This window comes from Salvia miltiorrhiza, unplaced genomic scaffold (genome assembly GCF_028751815.1).
Source record: "Salvia miltiorrhiza cultivar Shanhuang (shh) unplaced genomic scaffold, IMPLAD_Smil_shh fragScaff_scaffold_149, whole genome shotgun sequence".
In the NCBI taxonomy this organism is placed as follows: domain Eukaryota; kingdom Viridiplantae; phylum Streptophyta; class Magnoliopsida; order Lamiales; family Lamiaceae; genus Salvia; species Salvia miltiorrhiza.
In genome coordinates, this window is record NW_026651424.1 from 263,879 (window position 1) to 290,949 (window position 27,071).

At 36.7% G+C, this 27,071-nt stretch overlaps 4 protein-coding genes and 1 long non-coding RNA gene across 6 annotated transcripts; 1 reads left to right on the top strand and 4 right to left on the bottom strand.

Annotated features, from left to right (window-relative positions):
* Window positions 1-3,356: 3,356 nt before the first annotated feature.
* On the bottom strand, window positions 3,357-5,235 carry LOC131002583 (berberine bridge enzyme-like 18). The gene is made up of 2 exons (XM_057929050.1): window positions 5,230-5,235; window positions 3,357-4,142 (listed from the first exon to the last, which is right to left on the bottom strand). The coding sequence occupies exons 1-2, from the start codon at window positions 5,233-5,235 to the stop codon at window positions 3,357-3,359; spliced, it is 792 nt and encodes a 263-aa protein (XP_057785033.1).
* A 116-nt stretch (window positions 5,236-5,351) lies between these two features.
* On the bottom strand, window positions 5,352-6,004 carry LOC131002584 (uncharacterized). The gene is made up of 2 exons (XM_057929051.1): window positions 5,873-6,004; window positions 5,352-5,784 (listed from the first exon to the last, which is right to left on the bottom strand). Exons 1-2 carry the CDS (start codon window positions 6,002-6,004, stop codon window positions 5,419-5,421), a joined length of 498 nt encoding a protein of 165 aa, XP_057785034.1. The 3' UTR covers window positions 5,352-5,418.
* A 7,762-nt stretch (window positions 6,005-13,766) lies between these two features.
* LOC131002585 (uncharacterized) lies at window positions 13,767-16,345 on the bottom strand. The gene is made up of 4 exons (XM_057929052.1): window positions 16,079-16,345; window positions 15,863-15,960; window positions 13,862-15,794; window positions 13,767-13,775 (listed from the first exon to the last, which is right to left on the bottom strand). The coding sequence occupies exons 1-4, from the start codon at window positions 16,343-16,345 to the stop codon at window positions 13,767-13,769; spliced, it is 2,307 nt and encodes a 768-aa protein (XP_057785035.1).
* A 3,045-nt stretch (window positions 16,346-19,390) lies between these two features.
* Window positions 19,391-21,306, bottom strand: LOC131002609 (uncharacterized). The gene is made up of 3 exons (XR_009094359.1): window positions 21,197-21,306; window positions 21,030-21,123; window positions 19,391-20,927 (listed from the first exon to the last, which is right to left on the bottom strand). It is a non-coding gene; the product is annotated as an uncharacterized LOC131002609 (long non-coding RNA).
* Window positions 21,307-22,198: 892 nt separating this feature from the next.
* LOC131002613 (putative late blight resistance protein homolog R1B-8) lies at window positions 22,199-25,669 on the top strand. 2 transcript variants are annotated; one of them, XM_057929072.1, is made up of 2 exons: window positions 22,199-25,095; window positions 25,536-25,669. In XM_057929072.1, exon 1 carries the CDS (start codon window positions 22,242-22,244, stop codon window positions 25,071-25,073), a length of 2,832 nt encoding a protein of 943 aa, XP_057785055.1. In that variant the 5' UTR covers window positions 22,199-22,241; the 3' UTR covers window positions 25,074-25,095; window positions 25,536-25,669. The 2 variants fall into 2 exon arrangements, with proteins under 2 accessions (XP_057785055.1, XP_057785056.1); XM_057929073.1 differs by lacking the exon at window positions 25,536-25,669 and having other exon boundaries at window positions 22,199-24,462; window positions 24,538-25,242.
* The last annotated feature ends 1,402 nt before the right edge of the window (window positions 25,670-27,071 follow it).

Sequence of the window (27,071 nt, forward strand, 5' to 3'; positions counted from 1 at the left end):
ACGAAAAAGGCAAAACGAAAAGAAAAAGAGGAAGAGAACCACCCAGAAGAGATATAAATATATAGTATAAAATATATCACAAAGGTAAAATAGGCAATCTAGAAGTTGTGCCTTAGGTTCCTTAGGCTCTTTTTCTATTAGTATATAGATAGATTATATCGATGAACTGTTGAATCTATTTTCTAAATACGATACCAAGGGTGGAATACTTTGCTCGTTTCTGAAAAAGTTTGCGGGGTCAATTTTGGTCTTCACACGAACTAATCTTCTGAAATTGTTGTTAAAATATTTGAGGCCCCAAACACTAGCCTGATCGTAAGTGGTAATACTGCTGTCTTGAGTGTTGCTCCCAATATCAAGATCTCTGTAGTTGAAGTAAGCAGCCCTGGGATTTTGGGTGACATAGCGTGCCATGAAGCTGTAGAAGCCTCTGATCCAATCAAGATGCGTTTGTGATTCTGATGGGTTGTCCCATACCACGGCGTAGGAGATCATGAATATATTTCCCTTACGATGAGGGAACGGCGTTTCGGAGTCGGAGATTGTATTGAAAACTCCCCCGTAAGGACTGAACTGCAGCTGACAACCTTCTTCTTCTAGAAGGAACCTCCATATCTCTCTCAGACCCTTCACCGGGGTGGGAGCACTCACGTAGTCTGATACGCTCGGCCCAATCTCTAGATTGGCCCAATTATGCTCCAACCCATTAGCCCATTAGGTTTTTATTATTAGGTATAAATAATGTAATCTCTAAGTTTATTAGGTATGAATGAATATGTTGGTTGTTTTATCAAATCTCTCTCTTCTCTCTTGATTTCTGGAGTTTGAGCTTGCTCGAAAAGCTTCGCCATTGATACGAATCGTATCAATTGATGCTTTCATTGAGAGGATTTCTCTTTGAATATCCAAAAAAAAATAAAAAAAAATGGCAAAATCTGCTATGCTCGCCGCCAAAGAATTTCAGAGCTCCATCCAAAGCTTGCCAACCTCCTTCCACGCCAATTTTCAGGTCACAAACCCGATCCCTTCATCATCAACTACAGCTCCAGATTTTTGCTTGTGCCCATCCCCTTCCCCACCGCCCATTAATCCAACCCATTACCCACCAAAATTGTTTCCCCCAATCCGACATACAACTAACTCCATTTCACTCCTTCCCATTCGTCGTCTAAGCCGATCTGAAATCGAAGCTAAAAATGACCTCGGGCTGTGTTACAATTGTGACCAAACGTGGTCCGATACCCATCGATGCCGCAACAAATACTTGATTCTGTTCGGCACCGACGATGAGGATGACTTTGGCGATCCTAAATCTCTTGATTCCATGGCTAGAGTTGAAGTCACGGTGAAGGATGCCTCAAGTCTTTGCGCCTCTGAACAACCATCCCCTTCGACTCATCCTTTTGCAGGATTCGATCCGCTACAACCGATAGCTCTCCAACCTATGCCGCCACCGCCGCCAACACCTCCACCCACGGAGCCACCCCCAGACATACCACTTTCACTCACAATACCACCACCACCACCGATAACTCCTTCGGCGAGTCTTTCGCCAATTCTTGGCAGTCTGTTTTGGTTACTCGTCGGTTCTAAGGACGAGATTGTGGCCAATGCTTTGGGACCCATATCTGCTGCTGTTGCGGATGTTTTAACCATGGGCGTCGTCTCTAGCTCTTACCCTTCCATGGTTGTTTTTGCTTGTCAAGAAGTTCAACTATGCGGTGAACCACCGCCGGATTTCTTGGGCATACCCAGCCGATCGGTAGTTCTTGAGTTTTCTTGGATTATTTTTGTGCGGGTTTTCGGCTGGAACTTTTGTCGAGCACATGGTCACTGCACACTGCCGGCAAACAGGGAGGATATAATGCAATCTTCATCGACATACCAAAAGATACGGGGTCAATCTCATCTATTTTCTTGTACTCCTCCTCACACACACTCTAGAAATGCTTTAGATGTAGGAGTGCAGATTTTTCCCATGCCACCAAGTCCAGGAGCTGCCAGGGAAATTGCTTCACGAGCCTCTCCTTTTATTATACCGGCACCAGCAAAGGAAGGCAAAGGTTTTGGCAATTTTATGGTGGATTTCCTCATGGGAGTTTCCAAGACCGCTGCTGATCCCATTGTGAGAGTTAAGCTCTTGATTCAAAACCAGTATGAGTTGATTAGAGCTGGTGGGCTGTTTGAACCTTATAAGGAAATCTCGGACTGCTTCGCTAGAACCATTAAGGAAGGTGGACTTGCTCTGTGGAGAAGCAACAGTGCGAAGGTTATTAGATACTTCCCTGCTCAGGTCCTCAACTTCGCCTTCAAAGATTACTCCAAGAAGCTGTTTAACTTCAAGAAAGTTCGGGACGGATACTGGAAATGTTTTGCAGGAAACTTGGCATCTGGTGGTGCTTCGTCTCTCCTGTTTGAGTACTCTCTCGATTTCGCCAGCACACGACTGGCTAAGGACGCCAAGGCTGGAAAGAAGGATGGTCAGAGGCAGGTTGATGGGTTGATCGATGTTTACAAGAAAATCCTCGATCTGATGGGCGTGCCGTGGTTAACTAGAGAGAATGTGGCTAGTCACCTGCAGAAGTATCGCCTCTACTTGAGCAGGTTGCAGAAGGAAAACGAGCTGAGAGCCACGCTTGGTGGGGCGAAGCTCTCGGATTCATCCTTTGGGGATGCTGCTGCTACTGCTGCTCCTGGAAATGCTGGCCTTCAAACTCCAGTCACGAAAGCATCACCCTGTTTGAAACACGACGATCCAAAGAGCTGCGAAGGAAACGTCAAGTCAATGCCAATGGCAGAGGCGAAGGCGGCTGCTGAGGTGGATGATCTTGCAGAGAGTAGCACCTCAAGCATCAGCTTTGAACAATCTTTTGGCTAGCTGAGTTCCGATGCGAAATCCGAGCCTAAAATCCAAGTCCAGTACTCGTGGAGCGCTGGGGCTCCGCCTCTCCCGTTCAAACATGAGCAGAAGCCACCAGCTGCGTTCAAACACGAGCCTAAGCCACCTCTCCAGTTCAAGAAAGAGCAGCCTCTCTTCATTGCAGAGCATCAACGGTTTGATCACGTTCCTGTGGCCGTGGCCGTGCAGAGAAAACCATCCGACACTCCATCACCATCTGCAACGAGCAAAAGGAACCAGCACAGCGAGAAAGCAACCAAAGTCGAGAGCACCGCAGCTCTCTTCTGATTGAGGTCTATAAAGAAGTTTTGAGTCTCCACCTTGAGGACAAGGTGGTTTTCGAAGAAGGTGGGAATGATACGCTCGGCCCAATCTCTAGATTGGCCCAATTATGCTCCAACCCATTAGCCCATTAGGTTTTTATTATTAGGTATAAATAATGTAATCTCTAAGTTTATTAGGTATGAATGAATATGTTGGTTGTTTTATCAAATCTCTCTCTTCTCTCTTGATTTCTGGAGTTTGAGCTTGCTCGAAAAGCTTCGCCATTGATACGAATCGTATCATAGTCTGATTTCCCTTTGAAGTAGATGCCCTGCGGCGTGCGGTCCAGCAAAGCGTCTACTGTCCTATTCTTAAATCCGGCGAAGAAGAGTTGAGATTCTACCCAGCTCATCTCCATGCAATCTTTCTCGGTTAATCCCAGCTCTGGAAACTGCTCCTCCATTATTGGCATGAGTTCGCCAATCCTTCCCAGGTACAGCGTCGCGAACGTAGCTGAGATTGTACGAGAGTTGCTGGGAGCCAAGAAAATCCTGAGCAGGAGATTCTCGTCGACCCTGTCGGCGATGTATTGCCATTTGTTTACTATATCAGTCGCGTTTTCTTCTAAAGTTCGTGTCACGTTGAAAACGGTGACCGTTTCCGGGACACTGACTAGCGTCACCTTGAATTCTAGAACAATCCCGAAGCTTGTGCTGCCGCCGCCTCGGATGGCCCAAAACAGATCTTCTCCCATGCTGCTCCTGTCCAGGATTTCGCCGTCGGCGTTGATCAGTTTGGCGTCCACGAAGTGGTCCGATGCGATGGAATGTTTGCGTGACATCATACTGTACCCTCCGCCACTGAAGTGGCCGCCCACGCCCACCGTCGGGCAAACCCCGGCCGGGAATCCAAGAGTCTTGCTTTTTAGGGAGACTAGCAGGAAGAACGTGCGATGCACGTTGAACACGTTTGATTTATACTATGTAAATAAAAAAAAGGAACGAATGCAACTATTAATGATTAAATTTAAAAGTAACAAAGTAATATTCATACTTCTAAATAAAAATGCAAAAAAATCTATGAAAAACATCCTAAATTATCTAAGTAAGGAGTAAGACGAATTTTAAATCTTTTCTTGTTTGATTTTGACGATTGGGGATCTCTTCTTGTTATTTTTGGTTTGCAACAGAATGCTGTTCCGTCCGGTTATTTGTTCAAGGTCATGTCCTTCATTTTTCGCCATATCTTCCCATAAAGATATCTCTACAAGTTCAGATCTACGAGAAATATTGAGTAAATTCAAATATAGTTATTTTCTAAGGTTATGAACAAATTATAGCATATGCATGAAACATTAAATAAAAATAACATATGCCTATATAGGGTTAGGCTAAAATAAGTACTAGAGTTAAAATATATATTAAGAACCATTTACAACCAATGGATCAAATTAATCACACGGCTATAGTTGATCCAAATAATTATGATGAAATATTCGCTGATTACATAGATGGATACAAAAGTAATTTAACAATTATCGGTTATAATACATTCCTTAATTTAAGGGATTGTATATCAAACCCACGATTGATGATTTCTTATATTTTTATTTACAATATCACACTAACACATACAATAACCAAAAAAAGATTGTCAACTAAGCGTGAATTTTAAAGACTGCCGCCATAGATCTTCCTTACTAAACGTGAATAATCAAACTTCAAATCTAGCCTCACATGGAGAATCAAGGTATGCTTTTTTTTTATACTACAGAATAACTAAAAGATAAACATTTATTTGTTTTGTTGCTAACAGTTGGATGAATTTCCATCACCTTCTGTATTAATCCATTGTTTCGTAGTCAGTTATTGATCGATTTCGGAATCCAAAACTATATTCTATGTTCGAATCAAAATATTCATACACAACTGATAACATATTCACACACATTCTAGAGTTATTATATTCGCCCCTCATATCTGAACTCCAAAAATGTATGCTAAAATTATTAATCATGCATCATAAATAAAATCCACAACTTAATTCATTAAAATAATGAATTATACCAACATCTTTAGAAAATAAAACAACAGACATGTGCCTAATTACCAAATTTATTACTTCGAATATTCAGTGTAAATAACAAAGCCAATAACGTGCAATGTCTACGACAAAATCGCCACAAAAATATTGTACTAACGCATTTCATAAATATAACATTCATCTGTATGGTCTCAACAAATTAATTAGGTGGATCATTTCCCAAGCAACGTGACGTCGATGTTGAGATTTGGATCATCAAAACTAGAACCAAAGCTTAATTTTGCGCTTTCTTCCATTGCGTCGCGAATACTGTTCTTCTCCCACGCAATAAGTGCTGCACAGTACCTCACTCGCAGAAGGTTAAGTTGTTTTCTCAGCTTTGGAGCCAAACCACATGTCCACAACGACGAAGAATCGCCCATGAATGTCTCCATGTGCCTCATCATATAAACACCCATGTCATTGATATTCTTAGCGTCCCCCCACTTTATGTGTACAATTGCCAACTTAGATCGCTTCACAACATTGCTCTTATGCACATGTCCCTTGTATGCCAAATAATCTGCAAGCATATTTTTCTGTATATACATATATAAATGATGAAGGTGAATTAGTGTACAAAAAAAAAAAAAAATAGCTGGTAGCTGGTACATATTTGGCTCATACCACAAGATCAGTAGCTGTTCCATATTTGGCAGCCTGACATATATCTACCAATTCATTCTGACTATCCAAAACGTACACCTTTTCCTTCTTGATATCCACGCAGAATGTGTAATACTTCAACACTCGACACATAGGGAAGAAAAACTGCACATAATTTAAACATCAAACTCATATATTACAATATGAAACAATATATAAGCATAATTACCAGGTCTATATTCTCAGCATCCAAAAGCCTAAAAAAAATATCTCTTCGCTTATTATATGCCAAGTTACATGGAGGCTGTATTGTTGATTCCAGCTGGAGTTAATTCATAAAAAATATCACAATGTCAGCCACACTAATTCATTTATACTTGAACCAACACAAAAATACTTGTACCACGTTAATCCATATTTATAGGTGAAGTAAGCTTCTTACGCATACTCCAACTGTTGCAAAAAAACGAGCCGGTGAATTGGTAGACCGCAAGAGCTCATTATAATTCAATAGCAAACACCACGCGTTTATCACATCAATATCCACAATGTTTCCCATGTGTAGAGTACGAAAATTCATCCTTCGCAGGATAGTATCTCCGCAGGCGAACAGTACCTCGTCACTGCAGACAAAACAAAATATAATCTTTTACTTTAAACAAAATACTAACTAGATTAGAGATCATTATAGACATATTTTGCACGAGGAATGCTAAAAAAAATATATATATATTTAATATATATATATATATATATATATATATATATATATATATATATATATAGGGGGCGGTTATTCAATAAACCACCCTTATTTTAAGAATTACGAACCAGCAAAAATGCATGAATTTTATGTATAACACGCATGAATAAACTGTATAAAGGTATGAATATCGAAAAAATAATTTTTTGCTACCTTTGGGATTCGAACTCATGACCATGAATATATCCAACAAGGTGATGAATCAACCGTAGATCTTGATGATCTAAGGGCTGAAAATGGTTCTTAATTTATATTTTAATAAGCGTTCTTATTTTAGCCTTCCCCTATATATATATATATATATATATAGGGGGCCGCTCCAATGAGACCCCCTAATTTTAGTGAGATCTAGGGCACGATCTGGTGCGTTTATTTTATCAATCCTATGGCTGATATTGTATATGGAGAGAGAATTTTTTTCGCAGGTTTCGAATCCTGGAGGGAGCATAATATTTTAAATTTTGCTATTCATCAGTATATACTGCATTGTTCATCAGAATATATTGTCTTGTTCATCAGTATATATGTCTTATTCATTAATAATTTTTTAAATTTTGTTTTTCATGTATATAGATCTTGTTCGTTAGGAATACGTTTTGTTCATTAGTATTATGTGTCTTATTCATTGTCCTAGTGTTTCACGAAAAATAAGGGGTTTCACTGGAGCGCGCCCCTATATATATATATATATATATATATATATATATATATATATATATATTTATACTCTTCCTCGTCCGCATTGTATATGGCAAACATCCCCAATAATTTCTCTTTTTTATTCAGCCTCTTGCTTGCATTGACACTCCTTTCAACGTAGGGAGATAAGTTGAAACTAGATTTCTTAAGTGCATCTTTTCCCCTGCATCTATTTGTCAATGGAGAATGTTGCAATGGAACCACCTAAATATACACCAACATTAACAACAATTCTCAGTTTACCATTTGATATTCACAAAGAATCTCAAGAGTACACAAAGAATATCAAAAGTACAACCAATTTGGAGACTAAGAGAGAAGGGTTTGGGGGGGTGAGCAACAATATGTGTATATACGTCATTTGATATCATTCGGTGAACCTCAAAGTTAAACACAACTTCTCTAACTAATTTATATACCATATAGGCTAGCATCAAAAAATAGCTACAGTAGCCATACATACATTAGGTACGAGAGGACGCAAAACGGTACGCTGCTGTGTTTTTGCCCCAACGCACACACGCAAACCCTGTTTAAGATATCATATATTACAACCATATCGAATTCAGTCAAATTCTACCACGACGTAATCTCTTTACCACATTTTTTGGATTTTCAAAAACAAAATTTTCTTTCCCACGCTTTGCTATGTTTGTCATCGCTAAACGACCGGTCTGCACTGCGTCTCCTAGAACCACATCTGCGCCGCACCCAACCTGCTAAAGGGTTCCAAAGCATACTAAATGTAAGAATTATTCACGCAATAATACTATAAATTCGCGCGCAAAATGTGTAAGTTTCACAGTAATACTAAATTATACTATATATAACATCAATCGATGACTGATTTCATTTGCTATATGTCAATAAATTTACTTACCTCCAAATTCGCTTGCCCACCAACTTCAGCACTCTTAGAGATAGCACTCCCCACGGCAGGCTGTTTAGGGGCAATAAAAACATTCATAAACACTTCCAACACAATTCATGAGATTGATTTTTGATACGCAAGTTAATATCTTTAAATACCTCAACAATCGAATTCACACCATCACCACCATTATTTGAGTTATCAGTCCCCAATGCTGGCTGTGTATGGCAAATGGAAAAATTCATTTAAGATAAAAACATACATAAACACTTCCAACACAATTCATGATATTGATTTTAATATATAAATAATGTGTACTTTAATATATATCCACTTAAGATAAATCTATATATTAACTGCCATTGCTTCACAAGCTCAACATACTAATGATGCTTACATTCAAGCTCTACTAAAATTAAACTTTAAATGTTATTATATAACTCCACTTAACATAACAGCTTAGTATCTTACGAATGTTTCATTAAACCAACAATAAATATTACTATCTAACTCCCAATATCGTAAGTAACTAAAGTACAATACATATCAAACACTTACATCAATCCCATCAAAAAATGGAACTCTGCTCGATCCGCCGGTTGTTCCTATGTTTTGTTCCTGGAAATAATCATATTTTTCACCAATTCAGTTCAATATAAAAAAAAAAAAATTAAACTACAAAACCATACTTCAACAACCACAGATCCGTCCGTGACACGTGTCTGCACATGTGGAATAGGACCACCAGATCCAGTGCTTCCACCAATCAAGGCACCCTGAATTGATCAATAATAACTAATTTAACTTACTTTTTTTAAACACAAACAATTCGTACAACTAAAATATTTTACCTAATAAACTACTATAACTCAAACATGTGATAAGGCACGTATTAAACTTATATTACTTTTGAAAAAAAAAAACAACAACTGCCAAACAGTATAGAATTATAGCAACACAACACCACCTTTGACGCTGCATTTACCAGCCCTTCGGTTTCACTATCAACCACATTCACACCATTCTTCGGGTCCACTTCCATCAGTTGAGTTGCTCCAATACTAAAAGAGGGAATCTCATCGATTAAACCTGACCTTGATGAAGTCTTTGGTAGTAATTCTATGGCTGATTTGACAAATTCAGGATCATACCAAACATCGTCAAACCATGCAATGTTCTGATCCGGAGTACGAGTGTCGGGATCCGAGGTCTCTCTCTGTCCAACCTCATGTGCAACTTCAGCATCCAAGGATGTATCACCTGTGCTAGGATCATCAGCTTCTACATTGCCATCCTCGAAATTAATAACCTTGTCGATAGGCAACGCTGTAAGTGTAATAGGTGCATGAAGTAGCAAATTCTTTGCTTCTTTAAACTTCAAGATGAACTCATTCGAAGCTAAAGTTTCCTCGTCCGCTGAGTTAATGGCCAGCAGTATCTCATCCCTCACACGTTCAAACGTTTTCAGCTTTTTCCCAATAATCGCAGTAATGGACTCATCCTCAACTTGAATTGGATTGAGAATAATACCATCACCAAAACGACCACAGTTTATCTCATCAAGCTCCCTGTCTTTCAGTTTCTTTGTGCACCAATTCTTAAATAAAGGAAAGCTCCTGCTTACACGTACTCTTGCCCATGTAACCCTATCCACGTAATACACCTGCATTTATTACATAAATTAGTACACAAAATTTGCAACCAAAGCAATAAAATAAAAGTGGATATTGCGATCTTACCGCGAGAAACATAATAGGCCCAGTGTACATGGATTGTGTATCCTTTTCCCATTTACCTTCGCTCTCAACCAAAGAATCAACTACATACTCGCACCAATTGAAGTCACGCACAGCTGTCAAATCATCTAGGCACTTAATAACCCTAGGAATGACAGATCCATGCGTGGTGCTCTCTATCAGGCAATGTGTAACCATCACTAGAAAATGCAGCTTGAACCATCGCCCCCCATCCACAGAAGCTATCATCGCGTCTTTAACATCACTGATTTTTATAGTCTTTCGATTTTTTTCCGGAAAACAGCTTACCCACTCATCATACAAGTCTGTAGTCTCACTCTTATCCAGAAGTTCCAACGATCTATCACCACGAGGAAATCCGAGTACGCGATAGGCATCCTCATCTGTCACCTCAATTGTCTTCCCAGATGGAAGCACGATCTCCGACCTTCGGGCATGGAAGCAATCTAGCACCCAATAATCTAGCTTTGACGGCATCTCCTGGATTGTAAGATCAAGGACAGACCCTAACCCCAATGATTTAACATCCTCTTTCTAGACGTCGTTCATCTCCTTAACAGCTTTCAATAGAACGCATGGCGTACTCCGAATGTACAGAGACGGGTAATCATCATAGCTCCTCACTTGTAACTTAGTGTAGTTTCCCACTGCAAGCTTTCGCTTGTCAATCCTTTTCCTCTTGGCAGGAGCTACCGGAGAAACAACTCCAACATCAGGAACAACCGAACTACCAGCAGCATCTTTGCCCGACGTCTCACCCAATTTCCTCTTCAATATTTCACCTGCTAAGAAAAATGTGCTTTAAGTTAAACATACTAACATTCAACAAAAATTTTCAAACACATCTTACACACATAGGGCACCTCATCTTAGCACATAAGTCAATGAATACAAATAATTATGAAATACATTTTCCAGTATTTAAACATACCACCAAGTATCGATCGCTTAAAAGCTAATAATGCAGGATCATTCCGATACTTCGTACGAACTGCATAACAAATTAATTGTATAATCTATATTTCAGTATAATGTACAACTTTTTACTATATCACATAATTCTTTATTATTAAATAATTATAATATCACACCTTCATTCAAACGTGCATCGCCTAAATTCGCCTCTTTCCCCTTTCTGTAAGTAGCCACTTTCTCTTTTCCCTTCACACTACCTGAATGAGCAAGTAGTAAAGTTTGATACATATTCATACAAAAAACAATTCAAAAAATATTACTAAATCAAAGCAAAACAAGTATGCTACAAAAAAAAAACAAAATTCCGAATGTGAAAAAATTCACGAATTGTTACTGGCATATTAGCACCACAAACACATATATTCACGCGACACCTAATAATACAAATATGTAAACTAAACAAAACAAAAAAAAAGCGCACGAATACTAGTTCAAATAACACGAATCACGCAATGAACCACAACGAATACAAAATACCTATAAAATCACTCAATAATAAATCAAACTCATATGTTAGTCACCAGTTTGCTAACACAAAATTGAAGCTACTGATATGTACCAGTAGTAGAAATGAAATAACGACTTCACACATAACAAATATATTATTAGAATGACAGTGACATAGCCCACTTATGGACATTTACTTATATTTACAAAATAATATTCATGCCCACGCCGCACAATATTCACACGACACCGTAGTATAAAAAATATATACCGTATGCATAAACAGTAACCAATGAACGAATTTTACCACAAAAACCATGAATCACGAATAAAAACATGCCTAGTATATACAACGGAATGACAATCCCCAAGAAAATTATCACAGAAAACATTTATATTCATATGTTCGTACAGAATTTAAAATGTTCACTTAATTCCAAAATTACCTCTTGTAACACGAGGACTACCCTCAACGAAATCACTAGCATCATTCACACCTTTCCCTTTTGATTTGCTTTTGGGCGTCCCTAAACAATAATAAATCAGTTAAAAACAACACAAGCCACCAAAAAAGGCAAAATCATTCATTGAATCAATACTAGCCAATAAAAATTCGTCACCTTTTTTTGAAGCAATACTACCATCACGGATTGCCGACCCGTCAACAATGTTTTTCCCCTTGTCCTTTTTTGTACGATTTCCTTAATATTTACAGTACACACAAATTATTACAACACTAACAAGTAAAGCAAAAAAATAAATACCTACAAAAAAAATCCAAACTAGAACAACAAACCCCAAAAACAAAAAAAAGACGCACATTCTCAAATTCATCCATCAAATACTAGGTCAAAATCGATTTTCAACAACCACAAAATATTGAATAATTATACGACACTAGTCTATTTTCCATCCCCACAAAAATTAGGGACCACCATGAATCAATTTTCCTTCAACATGACCACAAAAATTGACAGTTCGTACCCCCCCCCCTCCAAAACGCTGCATTTAACTTTCATTAAAATCAAGAAATCAAAAATTCACATGCAATACAATCGTATTTCATATCAAATCTCACCGGTATTACTACCCTTTGTTATTGCCATCACCGGAACAACCTAAACGATCTACAAACATCCGGAAATAAGGTTGCTTTCAGATGCGCCGCCTCCACTCTCCCGTCGTCCACTTTTTTTTTTTTTTTAAGAAATGAGTTCGAGGGTTTGTGATTCGACTGATTGGGGTAGTTCGATTTAGGCTGTATATTCATTTAATTCGACCATTAAATCATAATTTCGCAGCTTTTTAATTTTTTGATTCACGCAAGCAATTATGAGATATCCATCTGCCATGAAATCTTTATTCCCAATCAATACAGCGTTATTTAAGGGATACGAATTGTATTCCAGTTTTCTGTATTTAATACGCATAAAACCACATTCCAATAGTACCCTCATTTTCAATAACGCATGCATAACTTAATTACTTAAAATGAATAAATCGAAATCTTGACTGCAAGATCTGAACCGTTAGATTAGTAATATCTAAGGTTAATATTAGTCCTTAATATATATACTAAGAGGAGTTTGTGGAATAATATACATATATATATATATATATATATAGGCTAAGGTTCAATGAAGAAGGCCTAAATGTAAGAAAGAAGAGAGAAGTAATCTCATCCGTTGATCTTATCTTATCTAACGGACATGATTTATTCATGCCATATTCAACGGATTTTTTCGTTGAACATATGGGGGGTCGAAACCCATAACCCCCAAAAATATTGTATATGTTCACGAATGTTCAACGAAAAAATCCGTTGAACATGGCGTGAATAAATCATGTCCGTTAGATTATATAAGATCAACGGATGAGATTACTTCTCTCTTCTTTCTTACATTTGGTCTTTTTCATTGAACCTAACCCTATATATATATATATATATATATATATATATATAGGGGAAGGCTAAAATAAGAACGCTTCTTAAAATATAAATTAGGAACCATTTTCAGCCCTTAGATCATCAAGATCTACGGTTGATTCATCACCTTGTTGGATAAATTCATGGTCCTGAGTTCGAATCCCAAAGGTAGCAAAAAATTATTTTTCGCAATTCGTACCTTTATACAGTTTATTCATGCATGTTATGCATAAAATTCATGCATTTTTGCTGGTTCGCAATTCTTAAAATAAGAGTGGTTTATTGAATAATCGCTCCCTATATATATATATATATATATATATATATATATATATGCATTGGAAATTGAAAGGTGGATGCAAATAATCTGAAAGGGATATCCTTCATTTTCAGCTGGCGAAAGAGGAATTCTTGGAATGAAGACATGTTTTCCCATATGTTGGCCAAGCATTATCTCTGCGTTTATGACGTTGCCCTTAAAGTCTCTGCACACCATTCTCGTGCCATTACACAGACCATTTGATGGATCTAAATTTCTTAAAAGAATTATTGGACAATTTTTCTTTAAGACCAACTTATGTGGAGGTAATCCAGTTGGAGTCAAAGAGTTCAAAAAATCGACGTCATAGTTTATGTTTGTCTGGTCAATAGCTTCATCAAAACTGTTGAAAATTTGTTCTTCTCCAGGAAACATGGATATCAACTTATCATTCAGCTTATCCACATGCTCATTTTTTGGCGTTAATATTGCTCGATTCGTCATGTACTCCGCCGAATATGCATTCCTTGCTAAACTCGGAAAAATGGCTGCGATATGTCTTTTCAAAGAATTTTCTTCATTGTCATACTCAATTACCATATCATCTGGAATTTTGATATTACCTTCATCATCCATCGGTTCTTCACCATTTCCAACACTTAGTAAGAATTTGCTGAATTGTGGATCATTCTTGGATCTCATATTTATGGACAAAGTGATCTTTTTAATTCTGCCCCATAAATAAGAATTAACCAAACTTGCTAATATAGTCTGGTAGACTGTAGCTTTAGGAACAACTGGCAATACTTGTCTGAAATCTCCTCCAAAAACGATGACTTTTCCACCAAAATCTTTATCATTCCCCATGACATCTTTTAACAACTTATCTACATTTTCAATTGCCCATTTTTTTGCCATCGGTGCTTCATCCCATATAATCAGTTGTGCTCTCCGCAATAACTCGGCAGCTGCACTTTGTTTTGAAATTGAACATTCACTTGCTTCATCAGAATTTATAGGAATTTTAAAGCGTGAATGTGCTGTTCTTCCTCCTGGCATGATCCCTGCAGCAACTCCAGATGTAGCAGTTGCAAGAGCTATGTGTTTTCTTAATCTAAGATGAGCTAATAGTGCACGATATAAGAAAGTCTTTCCAGTTCCACCGGGTCCATCTATGAAAAAAATCCCACCTTCTGCTTTCTGTATGGAACTCAAAATCATAGAAAATGCTTTCCGTTGGTCATCATTCAACTTTAACTCTGCATCTTGATCTTCCTCAGGAATTTGTATCGACATCTCATCTTGTATCTCTCTGGAACAATTATTTTCTATATTAGCATCATAAGAAGGAATTGTGGGAAGATCATATGAATTTATATCTTTTCCCATGCTCTCTAACAAAACTCTTAAGCTCAGCAATGTCTTAGAAACACGTTGTCGGATTGAAGTATTGGCATCCCTTTTAAAATCTTCAGACATTGCATCAAAGTAAGTATCCCATAAAACTCTTACATCTGTCGGTGCACAATGTACCAAGATTATTGCAAACAACCTGCGTAGTTCATTTGGCATTTGAAATGTTATTGCCTCATTCATGCAATTGAAAATGCTTTGATCAGCTTCTAATAAACCCCTTTTTTGTGCAGCTTCTTTGAATGTTGAGCATTCTATACCATTAAATGTCAATAAATGTCGGAAAGAGGTTGGTCCCCTAACATGATTCAACAATAATTTTTCATAGTACCTTTCTTCTTCAATCGGACTAACTACACTTATACGTCCAATAACGCCAATTTTATGCCTTTCTGTCCAAATTTTGTCTCTCTTATTCCATACGTAATGCTCTGGAAATTCTCTGTAGAGAAATTGCCTTGCCTTTTCACTTGTAGCACACATAGTAAAATATTCAGTTAGCATTGTTTTTGAAACATGATCCCACAATAAAAGCTTCTGCAAATTTTGGGATGCGTGATAGGATACAAACTGTTTGTTAGGAAGGTGAAGCTGTAAGTTGATAACTGCTGGAGAAATATCATTCAGACCAAATTCACAAATTCTCCACATTGCTTCTTGTGCAGATACCCATCGTGCATCTTGAAATTGTTTGATTTCATCAACTTGACGCGGCTCATCATCTTGGGTTATATGAACGGCCACCCTATCATGTCCCATATAGATATATTTGTACAAATACTTAACAACTGTGATACCAGAGCATACCTCGACATTAATATGGCAGTTGTATCTGGACAATAGATGTGCATTATATGGCACAACCTATTGGTTGTCTAAGTCTGCATTCCGAACACGTACAATTGATCCATTTTTTCTTCTTCTGTAAATTGGATATCCATCTTTACCTTGTTGTGTGCTTTCAAAATATGGTCGTGGATAATGGCATTTGCATTTTCCTTTTACCATACAAGGATTATTTAGATTTTTCTCTCCGCAAGGTCCATGCATCATATGTTTTTTCACCAATTCAAACAATTCGGAATTGTTTTCTTCATCAGGAAGTTCGGCACTTACAAACTTATCTATTTCACTTGTCGTATTCAACTTATGCCCAGACTTGAAAATTATCAGCATGTGAACATGTGGTAACCCTCTTTTTTGAAATTCAACTACATCAACATGTGCAGCTACATGTCCAAAAATTTTCCTCTTGAATAATTGATATTTCAAGTCTTGCAATTTTGCTCGAAATACTCGTGTAGTTAAGTCTGGACGTTCTTGAGCTGTTTGACCATCATATAATGCTTGCTGTATTTCTTTCCACTCTGAATTGCAAGTCATTGTAATGAATAGATCTGGTTTTCCAAATCTTTGAACTAATGTCAATGCATTAAGATATCTACGACGCATATATCTTGGTCCTCCTATAAATGTTGCTGGTAGAACAATTCTTTTGCCAACTTCATTTCCTCTTAATTCTCCATTAAAGACACTATCCACAATTCCTTGATACAATTCTGCTCTCATACTTGATTGGTTTTGACGATAATAATCCAGTCTTGTTGTCTCCAATTTTATGTACATATCCACTATATATTGCTGTAATAATCTTCCAGCTAATAAGAGTATGGATTGTCTTGGATTTCTAATCTGTATCTTATAGCAAATATATTCTCGGCATGATACATTCTTAACGTTTTCTCTTCTAACACCTAAAAACATAGAAAAATACAATATAAAAATAAAAAAGTTATATTAAGTGATTAGTAAAATAAAATAAACATAACAATATACAAAATAGATATATATGTCAACAATTGCTTAAAATATATTCATTATCACCTAAACACTCTAAATACAAATCAACACTTTATCGATTCAGCTCATTCATAGATAGGATTTATAGATTATGATTAAGTAGGGATTTCATTAAGACATATGCATAATGAGAAAAGTAAATAGCCTTAAGCTAAGGTGGAGCATAAATATTTGCAATTTGTAATTGTAAAATTCTGAAAATAAATTTATATTATTGTTTATATGATTAGTATGCTACAGTTAATGGGTGGGAATGAAAAGAATGTTCTCTACTCATAGCGAATTATAATCTGATGATTGAAATAATATAACTTTAGAAGAATAAAATTATCCAAAAGTTTAATACTAAAATTTATCAAATTAGTAAAATCAATTATAAACATTATAAAAATATAAAATATGATACTTAACTAATTTAATCATCAATCAATTTATAAAAACTTAATAGAGATACCTTGTTCTTCATTGGAGATAATATCGCCTGCAATTATGGTTCTTGCTAATGAAGTAGAAGTAGAAACATAATTTGTGTTACGAACGAAAGATGCTGGATCAATCTTTCTAATGTTTTGATGCCAACCTGTTTTGCCCATTGGAAAAAGAAGTGGATATTGCAATGGATCATAACATCCATAATAATGCTTTATTCTATGTCTGTCGCCGGAATGAGCATGAACTACAATATCCCGCTCCAATGGAATATTTTCATTATTTCCCTCAACCCATATAGCTGCAACTTGATCTGCATGTGGAGAATTATATACTCGTTGATCTAAGTTGACATCTTTAGAAATATGAAGTTGAACATTGTCCATTGAAGGATAATCTTTCAATCTTCGAAAGAATTTTGCATACGGGTTGATCTCTAAAATTTTCATGAGCATCTGTACAACTGCTTCTGACAAAACTTAATTTTGCATTATGTTAATTATGTTCTCAAACTCACTTTGTGTGTCATAAAAGTATAGCTGAAAAAATTTTGGAGACGCATATTGTGGGATCAATCCAGGAAGATCATGATAAACCATGCCTTGTGCTCGAAAAGAATATACTCCCCGTGTTGCAGATGCCAATTCTTTGTCCAATTTTACACCAAACGAAGTAAATGAGAATATACTATTATAAGCACGAATATTCCTTCTGAAATTAATAGCTTCTTTTGACTGGGCTGTAAACAATTCATCCAACTCCGGAGGAACTTCAGAAAATACAAGTTTAACTTTTCCATTATCACAACAAAAAGTAGGAGGTTCATATTCAAATCTTCTTGCACCACAATGAATTCAATCAGGCACATTTTTCAATTCATGTAGCAATGAACCTAAATAGATAAACAATATAATTAAAAAAACATTAATAATTTATCATAATGTATTAAATGTATTTTTATCTTAAAAGAATGTAATACTTACAATTCAAATCACTTGCATTTCGTTTACGTTTCTTTTGTCTTTGTAGATTTTTTCTTTGTCGATCTATATACCTCATTAACTGCAATATATAAATATAAATATATTAATTAAAAAAATAATTTGATTTGTGCTCATGTTGTGTGATATGTGGTGATTATAACATAGACAATTAATATATATATATATATATATATATATATATATATATATATATATATAGGGGGCGGTTATTCAATAAACCACCCTTATTTCAAGAATTACGAACCAGCAAAAATGCATGAATTTTATGTATAACACACATGAATAAACTGTATAAAGGCATGAATTGCGAAAAATAATTTTTTGCTACCTTTGGGATTCGAACTCAGGACCATGAATTTATCCAACAAGGTGATGAATCAACCGTAGATCTTGATGATCTAAGGGCTCAAAATGGTTCCTAATTTATATTTTAAGAAGTGTTCTTATTTTAGCCTTCCCCTATATATATAGATAGATAGATAGATAGATAGATAGATAGTTATATATATCCCTTAATATAAATACTTAGAAGCTTGTGCGCTCATGCTATAGAAAATACCTGAAGATGAGCTTGTTTTGCGCAATGTAACTTCCATGTTCATAGTTAGTGTATATAAATTTTAAAATCCTGCAAAAAAATATTTATTCTGTAACACAAAAATAATAAATAATTATAAACAAATAACAACAAAAAGGAATGTTAATAATAATTATAAGTATAACTCTAATCAAATAAATATAAACATATTGATATGGCAGCAAAACAATTACTATATCATTATATTTTATCAGAGCCTAACTTTCACAATTAAATAAAGGTCATTCTACAAACCCAAAAATTTGCATAACTTTTAAATCAACCTAAATGACCAAAACAAAAATTTGAGGACATAACTGAACATTCAGAACCTTTGGATACATGTGTCCTGCAAATATGGTATAATAAAGTTTATTTTTTTGGTTTTCTATCATGAAAATGAAATATTTTCTACTTCTTGTCAAATGTAATAACAAATTTGCAATCTATACTAAAAATGTATATTAAAATCAAAAAATATTTTAAAAATTAAAAATGCATATTGCTATTTCCAAAAACAACAAAGACAATTAAAATTATGAAATTTATGAGAGGTGAAATATACTACATGAGATCAATTTTCTTCTACTAATAGAAATTCTTGGTATGAATCTCATTTTTTGATTCCTCATCAAAGCCTAAATCCACCCCACAACCATATACAATAATAGGCACACCAAATTTCATAAATATATAATGCTCGATCATTTGAATGTGTCATATATGTAAGTGTTGATAAAAATGAAATGCAACTGCGATTACAAAACTCAATCATATATATATATGTGTGTGTGCAGTATGAAATAAACAATATATATGCCTCTTGTAATATATATGCCAGTGCTAAGAAATTAGAAAACTCCAAACATGATGATAGGAGGTCTCTTAGGAGCTCAAAGGGGTTAAGCAAAAATGATAAATTAAACCCATAATTAAGTAGATAACAAAAAAAAAGACCCCCAAAAAAACAGCAAAAAAACTACATGACTCCCGTGGAAAAAAAAACTACATGGGCAAGAATTTGAAGCAAACTCTTTCTTCCATCAGCGGCAAAATGAGATGGAAGAATATCAGCAGCCTTCTCGTAACATGACACAAAGACATATATATAAAATAAATATATATACATATATATATAAGCAAATAGAACTATTTCTTAAGTTTCTACTTCTTAGAGCGTCGAATTATAGTACTTATTGTTTCATGCAACCTACCAGGTAAAGGTAAAGTGTAAAACCGACTCTTTTCTTCTCTCTTCGTATCAAGACTATACATCAAGAATATGGTAGGTATCCGACGATTACAGAAAAAAGGATAGTGATGAATTATACACTAAACAAAAAAATATATATATACCATTGAAATCAACATCCAAAATTCTAGTATAGTTTACTTCACAGTGTATTAATTACAATCATCTCAATTGTCTTCCTCAAACTGACAAAGGCCACTCAATATTGCTACTCTCTAGAAAATTGTAACCCAAAATCGTGAGATGTGCTCCTGCCCCTCACATGAATTTTCACCTCTCAACTTTTTATGTTTTCCCGAATATAATTGGAGCACAAAATTTTGAATTAAATTATGCCTTTTTTTCTCTCAAAAAATAAATTAAAATATAACTATGCCTTACTAATTTTATTTTGATAAATTACACAATTAAGCCACATTCAATAATATGTACTATGTTCTAGCTGCTAGTAAATTTATAAATATATAATTTACTATCGATTTATATTTAGATATCGACCCGTAAAACATCTCATGCATATTTTTTACTTACAAGGTGATAGGACATCCAATTTGGAAACAAATAAATGTTTAAAATTCATGCTGCAAAGTTTATGTTCTTGAGAGAAGTTATGGAGATATAATTTTGAGAGAGTCTGAATCTATATCTTAGTTTATTATTGGGATTGATAATCTTAGATATTGAGCAATGAGAAATACAAACCATCAAATACCATAAAATCGCAAACTATTTTGTAGCATATTCATACTGAAAACAAAATATAATCTCCTGAAATTTGAATATAATATCATAGGCGTACCCATATGCGGAGGAAATTATGAAATTCCAGTCGACGGCGGCGACCTGCGGAGCAAATTGGCAAACAAAATATTGCTTCTTCAATCCATAATAATGTCAATCTTATTTGCATATATCCTTCCATGACCAAAACATGGATATCCTTACCTTGATAGATCACCTTCAAGCTTCTCTGCCCGACTAATTAAGCGAGAAATCGAACGGAATGGTTCTCTTCGAAGTGTTTAACTTGTCGGGTGACCTGGACATATTATAACCAGAAAAGTATTCAGATAGCAAGCTTATTAACAGACGAAGCGAGAATCAAAACTAACCTCAACCGGCCTTCGAAGAGGGGAGGCGGCGATCGGAAAAAAGACTAAGAGCAACGGTGAAGCGCGGCGGACCGGAGGCTCACAGCGGCGGCGAGGTTGTATGCGATGGTGGACCGGAGGCTCACAGCGGCGGCGAGGTTGTATGCGATGGTGCGGAAGGATGGCTTTGAGGTTAGTTGCGAGGAGATAATTGATTGAGTTGGAGAAGAATTAGAACTTTAATTAATTTTTATTTATATTTAGAGTTTAGTTTAGTTAGTACATAAGATAAAGATTTTGATATATATAAATATATACGGAATTAGAGTGAACTTCTTCCATAGATAATTATATTATATCCCTTAATTAAGATAATTATGAAGTCAATGGATTGAAAAATCGTGAGGGTGATAAGATAATTATATTATATCCCTTAATTCACTCAATGTCATTCTCTTTAAAAAGGCAAAAAAGAAAGGAGTCAAAATTAATTGAAAAATCGTGATGTTGATAATTATTAATCTATACTAACAAATTTATATTTTATGGGTAAAATAGGCAATTCACAAGTTGTCCCTTAAATTGTCATTCGCTCTTTTTCTATTAGTATATATATAGATATATTTATATATCTTGTAATCTCAAAGTTTTTGCGGCACTTAAGGTTGCTTTTCGATAGTTCTACCTGTATGAGTTCCTTATTCTTGTAAAAGTTGAATGGAAAACAGAAAAAAACAAAAGCATCTTGACTCAGTTATATATACCTTGCTTCTTGTTTCCTAGAAATTTTCTGAACTGTTTGACGCTGACTTTGCTGGAATAGGAAACTAGATAAAATTGAGTTATTTTAGACAATCATTTTTAATATGTCATCCCTCCCCCAACAAACCAATCCAAATTGAGTTATTTTAGAATTAATCAAGCTGGTAAACCTGGTCAGAGAAATGAAAAAAATATTCAAAGAAATACTGATTGGATCACTCGGTTTTGCATTGACAAATTAAACTTGAACAGATCACACGACTCACAACTCACAGGTTTGACAAATTGTTTCTGCACAATCGAGATGGCTTATGAAGCTCTTGATAACCTGCAACAAACCTTAGATCAAATCCTAAATCATGGCGATGAACGCGTCATCACTCCTTCTGTAAAACAAGAAATTATTTCCATCCGCATCCAAGCCGTTGTCTTGCAATTGAACGTCAAACATTATCCAAACAAAGAAACAATCACAGAGGCAGCAAATTCAACACATGAGATTATTGAATATCTCTTTTCTGAAGAAAACGTTCCAGATGGTGAATCGATAGATCCGACAGTCAGACTTGCAAACCGGCTGAGGGAAGTAGCACAAAGACTGGAGTCAACCGTTGGAGATGTGGTGGATTACATCAAGGGAAACGACCCAATCAGCAGTGTAACTGATTCCCCTGATGTTAGTTCATCATCAAGATCAGCAATCACAAGCAGCAAAGATGACGACGTGGTTGGTTTTGAAGAAGATGTGGAAGTGATCAAGGATCGGCTTTGCATGGGATCATCCAGACTACAGGTTATCCCAATTGTTGGAACAGGAGGCATTGGTAAGACCACACTTGCTAAAATTCTTTATAATGATTCATTGATTAGGAAAGAATTTAGTATTTGTGGTTGGGTTACAATATCACAAGATCATAGTGTAGAACGCATTGTTTCAAATCTTCTAGCTTCCATAAAAGAAATTTCAGCACTAAGAGATGCTAAGAGCGACATCCCTATAGAAACCTTAATTTGCGAGTACCTAAAAGGTCGAAGGTATCTTATTGTAATGGACGATATGTGGAGTAAGAAAGCCTGGGATGATGTAAAGATGTTGTTTCCTGATGTCGGTCATCGCAGTCGGATCATAGTCACTACAAGGCTGCAGGATGTGGCTGCTTATGTCGACTCTTCTAACTTCATTTATACTATAAGGTTGTTGGATGCACATCATAGTTGGAAATTGCTAAAGCGTAAGGTGTTTGGACATAAAGACATTCCTATTGAACTAGAAGACATCGGGAAGAAAATTGTGAAAAATTGTGGTGGGTTGCCCCTCTCAATCGTGGTGGTGGGAGGACTTTTATCTAAGATTCATACTCGATACTCATGGAAGCAAATTGCTGCAAACGGCGGGCAGCTTGAAACAATAATTGGTTTGAGTTATACCCATTTACCCAATCACTCGAAGCCGTGTCTTTTATATATGGGTGGCTTTCCAGAAGATTATGAGATTCGTGTCTCAGAACTTATTCACCTTTGGATAGCTGAGGGTATTGTAACACTTTCAAATGGATCAAAAAGCTTGGAAGAGGAGGCAGAAGATTGTTTCGATGATCTTGTCGAGAGAAGTCTAGTTTTGGTCATCAACAGGAAGTTTGATGGGAAAATAAAGAGTTGCAGCCTTCACGATATTGTGCGGGAATTTTGCGTAAAGGAGGCTGCGAAAGAGAAGGTAATTCTTTCTGTTATGGATTACTTACCTACTCCTATCCTGCGAAGTCATTTTGTTCCACGTCTCATAAAAGATCATCATAGCATAAGTGCTAGTTCGTATGATTTACATCTCAAAGACTACGTGCATAGCTCACACATCCGTACCATAATATGTACTCCGAAGAAAGGGTATAGATCTGTGGGCTTTGTAGAGAAGTTTAGTTCGGTAAGGGTCCTTCATGTTTTACGTAGAAATGATCACTGGGATTGGGAGCCAGGTCAAGTGTTCGATCTGGTTCATTTAACTTACCTTGCTTCCAACATTCCCAATAGTATTGTTCCTTCAGCTATATCAAGGCTTCAGAATCTTCAGACTTTAGTTATTTATAGATCTGAGGTTCGTTTGCCCATGGAGATTTGGAGGTTGCGACATTTAAGACATCTTATTGCCTTCTCATTTCAACCCTTACCCAACCCTGAAGGGGAAAACAATCCCCTTGAGAACTTGCAGGAACTTTCACTGGCAACGGACTTGGTGTGCAGTAAAAGAATGGTGGAAATGATTCCAAACATTAAAAAGCTGGGAATATGTTACTCCATGGAGAAGTTTGATGCGGATGCGGGCTATCACTTCAACAATCTTAAGTATCTATGCCGACTCGAGAAATTGAAGTTGGAGATGCGTCGAGGTATTTCTCGCAGACAACTACTTTATGAAATGGCATTGGAGATGCGTGGAGGTTTTTCATTCAGACAATTTCTTGATGAAATGGTATTGATGAGGGGTGGAGGTTTTTCATTCGGACAACTACTTGATGAAATGGCGGTGGGTTTTGCAATTAAACTAGTTAATGGGATACTTGTATGGACTTGTCTTGATGAAATTGCGTTGGTGATGCTTGGAGATTTTGCATTCAGACTAGTTAATGAGAAACTTGTATGGACTTCATTTAGACTAGTTAATAAGATACTTGGATGGACTTCATTTGGAGGAGCTGATAAGAGACTTGGAGGTCTAAACTTTCCTCTGCTACTAAGAAGGTTAACCTTGAGTGGCTGGATGCTTCCTTGGAGAGATATGGCGATCGTTGGTTCATTACCTAATCTTCAAGTGCTTAAACTAAGAAACTATGCTTGCAAAGGCAAATATTGGCAAACATCTAACGGAGAATTTCGTGAGTTGAGACTCTTGCTAATTGACCGATCAGATTTGGTTTATTGGGGAACTGCAGCTCACCACTTTCCGAAACTCGAGTGCCTAACGCTTCGTCGGTGTCATGGTCTAGATGGGATTCCAAGAGAAATTGGAGACATTCACACACTTGAATTGATTGAGGTTGATGAGCAGTCCACGCGTCTTTTATTATCGGCAGAAAAGATACAAAAGAAACAACGGGATTCTGGAAAGCGTAGCTTTCTAGTTCGTGTGAAGCGTTCCTGATATGCTGCTCTTTCAAGTCCAGGTTAGACATTTATTTAGAAACTGCTCTTTCTAGAAATTATTCAGATTAGATTTGCTGTTGTTGATGATCTAGTTGATCAAATTAAGAAGGCAGACAGTTGAAGGAAGACTAGCCTCCCATTAATGTTTACATCTTTCAAGGAGCATTATCGATTCATAGTTTGATCACCTAATTATTGATAGTGAATACATTAAGAGACCCCAAAGAAAAAGTTACAAATTGATGTAAATATGTGTAAAGAAAATTCCAACAACTACTCAAGGATTCATGCATTAGCATGACATAGCTCATTAATTTCCAGAATTATCTTTTCCCAATATTCTTTTTGTGTATTATATACTTTTCATCACTTGCATTATGGTTTCTGATTATGTTCTTTTTGTGTATTATATACTTTTCATCATTTGCATTATGGTTTCTGATTATGCTTGAACTTATAGAGCGGTTTCCAAGTATCTACAATCTGCATTTCTTAAAGAGGCAGAGTGTGGAGGGAATGCTCTCATTGTACAACCTCTTAATTGGCAAGTCACGCAAGGAAGCATCGAGGATGTTTTTTGAAACACTGGTATTCTCCTACACTTCGAATTAATCTTTATATACTCAAAACTCTTTATGTTATATTTCTGAAAGTAGTATTTTTGTGTGTAAATGATCATACCACCTATGCATTAAATTCATATTTAAGTTCAAATAAATCCTATGTCTAGAAAACTTGGTTTTAAGGTCAAGAAGAAGATTCACCCGGAACAGCCCAACACTTCGATGAAGGTGCGCACGGCAGTGGCGGTGGCAAATACTGTGCGGCGACTAGTATCGCCGGAGAAGACTGAAGAGAGAGAGAAATTCAAGTGAAAGAGGGTTGGGCTCGCTTTTTCATTTTTAGACTTGGGCCTTTAGAGCATCCGCATTGGGACCTCTTTGATAGCCTCCTTGATAGCCTACTTGATAGTGTTTGTGTTATTGAGTAGGTAGTGCTGCATTGGGGTTCCTTGATAGCCTCCTTGATAATATTAGTTTTGATTTTATGTTTTTCATTTAAATTTTATTGCATAATTTAAATTGCATATTTAAATACTGGATTAAACATAAAATTTAAAAAACCTATTTAAAACATAAAAAAAAAATACATAAAAATTTAAAAAACCTATTTAAAACATAAAAAAAAAATACATAAAAATTTAAAAAACCTGAAACATCATTAAAATCACATAATTAAAAGCCTAGGATAGACCACGACGCCTGAGCACGTCGGCGACCATGGACGCGTGCAATGCACGTTGTGCGTCCGTCATGTTCGTCGTATCCGTGTTCAGGAGCTGCATATCGAGCTCCCTCTCCCGGAGATCGTTCCTCCGCTGGTACTGGGCGGTGAATGCCCTCATCTGCGCGTCGTTCCTATCCAACCTCTCCACAATTTCTGGTGGAGGATCCGAGCTCGTATGCGACGCTGCTGCCTTCCCTTTCCCTTTCTCCGCCGCCTTGGCCGCCGCCTTCGCCGCCTTGTTGCCAATGGGCCGAGCAGAAGAGATCTCCTCGCCCGACGCCGAGGTGGTGAAGCCGCCCTCTTCCGTAGTCTTTGTCCTCTTGGAGGCATGCACGTCTCCAAGGAGGTACATCGACTTGAACTTGGGATTGTTCCGGAGAACTCTCCACGCGTTCCAGAAATTGAAGGAGGCATTGGTTGGGCTTCTAGCCTTGAAGATGGTTTGGGCCTTTTCACGAATCATATCATCCGAATGACCGGACGGCCAATTGTTGCGCGTCTCCACCCAAACAGCTTCCCAGAGACGCACATCCGCGCTCCCCCGGGACCAGTGGCCTTGAAGTTGCTTGATGCCGAGGTCGACGCCGAGGATGGGGTTCACACGTTCGCGGATCCGGCCCCAATATGCCTCTCCCTTTCGATCCGTCCCACGGATCGAGTCGTTGGTCTCCTCCGCCCAAATTTGGACGATGAGATCCGTATGCTGTGG

Excerpts from the sequence above, each read along its gene's own strand:
- LOC131002613 (XM_057929072.1), top strand. The coding sequence starts at position 22,242 with ATGGCTTATGAAGCTCTTGATAACCTGCAACAAACCTTAGATCAAATC.
- LOC131002585 (XM_057929052.1), bottom strand. The coding sequence starts at position 16,345 with ATGACTTGCAATTCAGAGTGGAAAGAAATACAGCAAGCATTATATGAT. Across the intron at positions 15,961-16,078 it reads CAAGTGAAATAGATAAGTTT|GAAAATGCAAATGCCATTAT; the intron begins GTAAGTGCCGAA and ends GTATGGTAAAAG. Across the intron at positions 15,795-15,862 it reads GAAGAAAAAATGGATCAATT|ATACAACTGCCATATTAATG; the intron begins GTACGTGTTCGG and ends TCTATTGTCCAG.
- LOC131002584 (XM_057929051.1), bottom strand. The coding sequence starts at position 6,004 with ATGTGTCGAGTGTTGAAGTATTACACATTCTGCGTGGATATCAAGAAG. Across the intron at positions 5,785-5,872 it reads GAACAGCTACTGATCTTGTG|AAAAATATGCTTGCAGATTA; the intron begins GTATGAGCCAAA and ends ATGTATATACAG.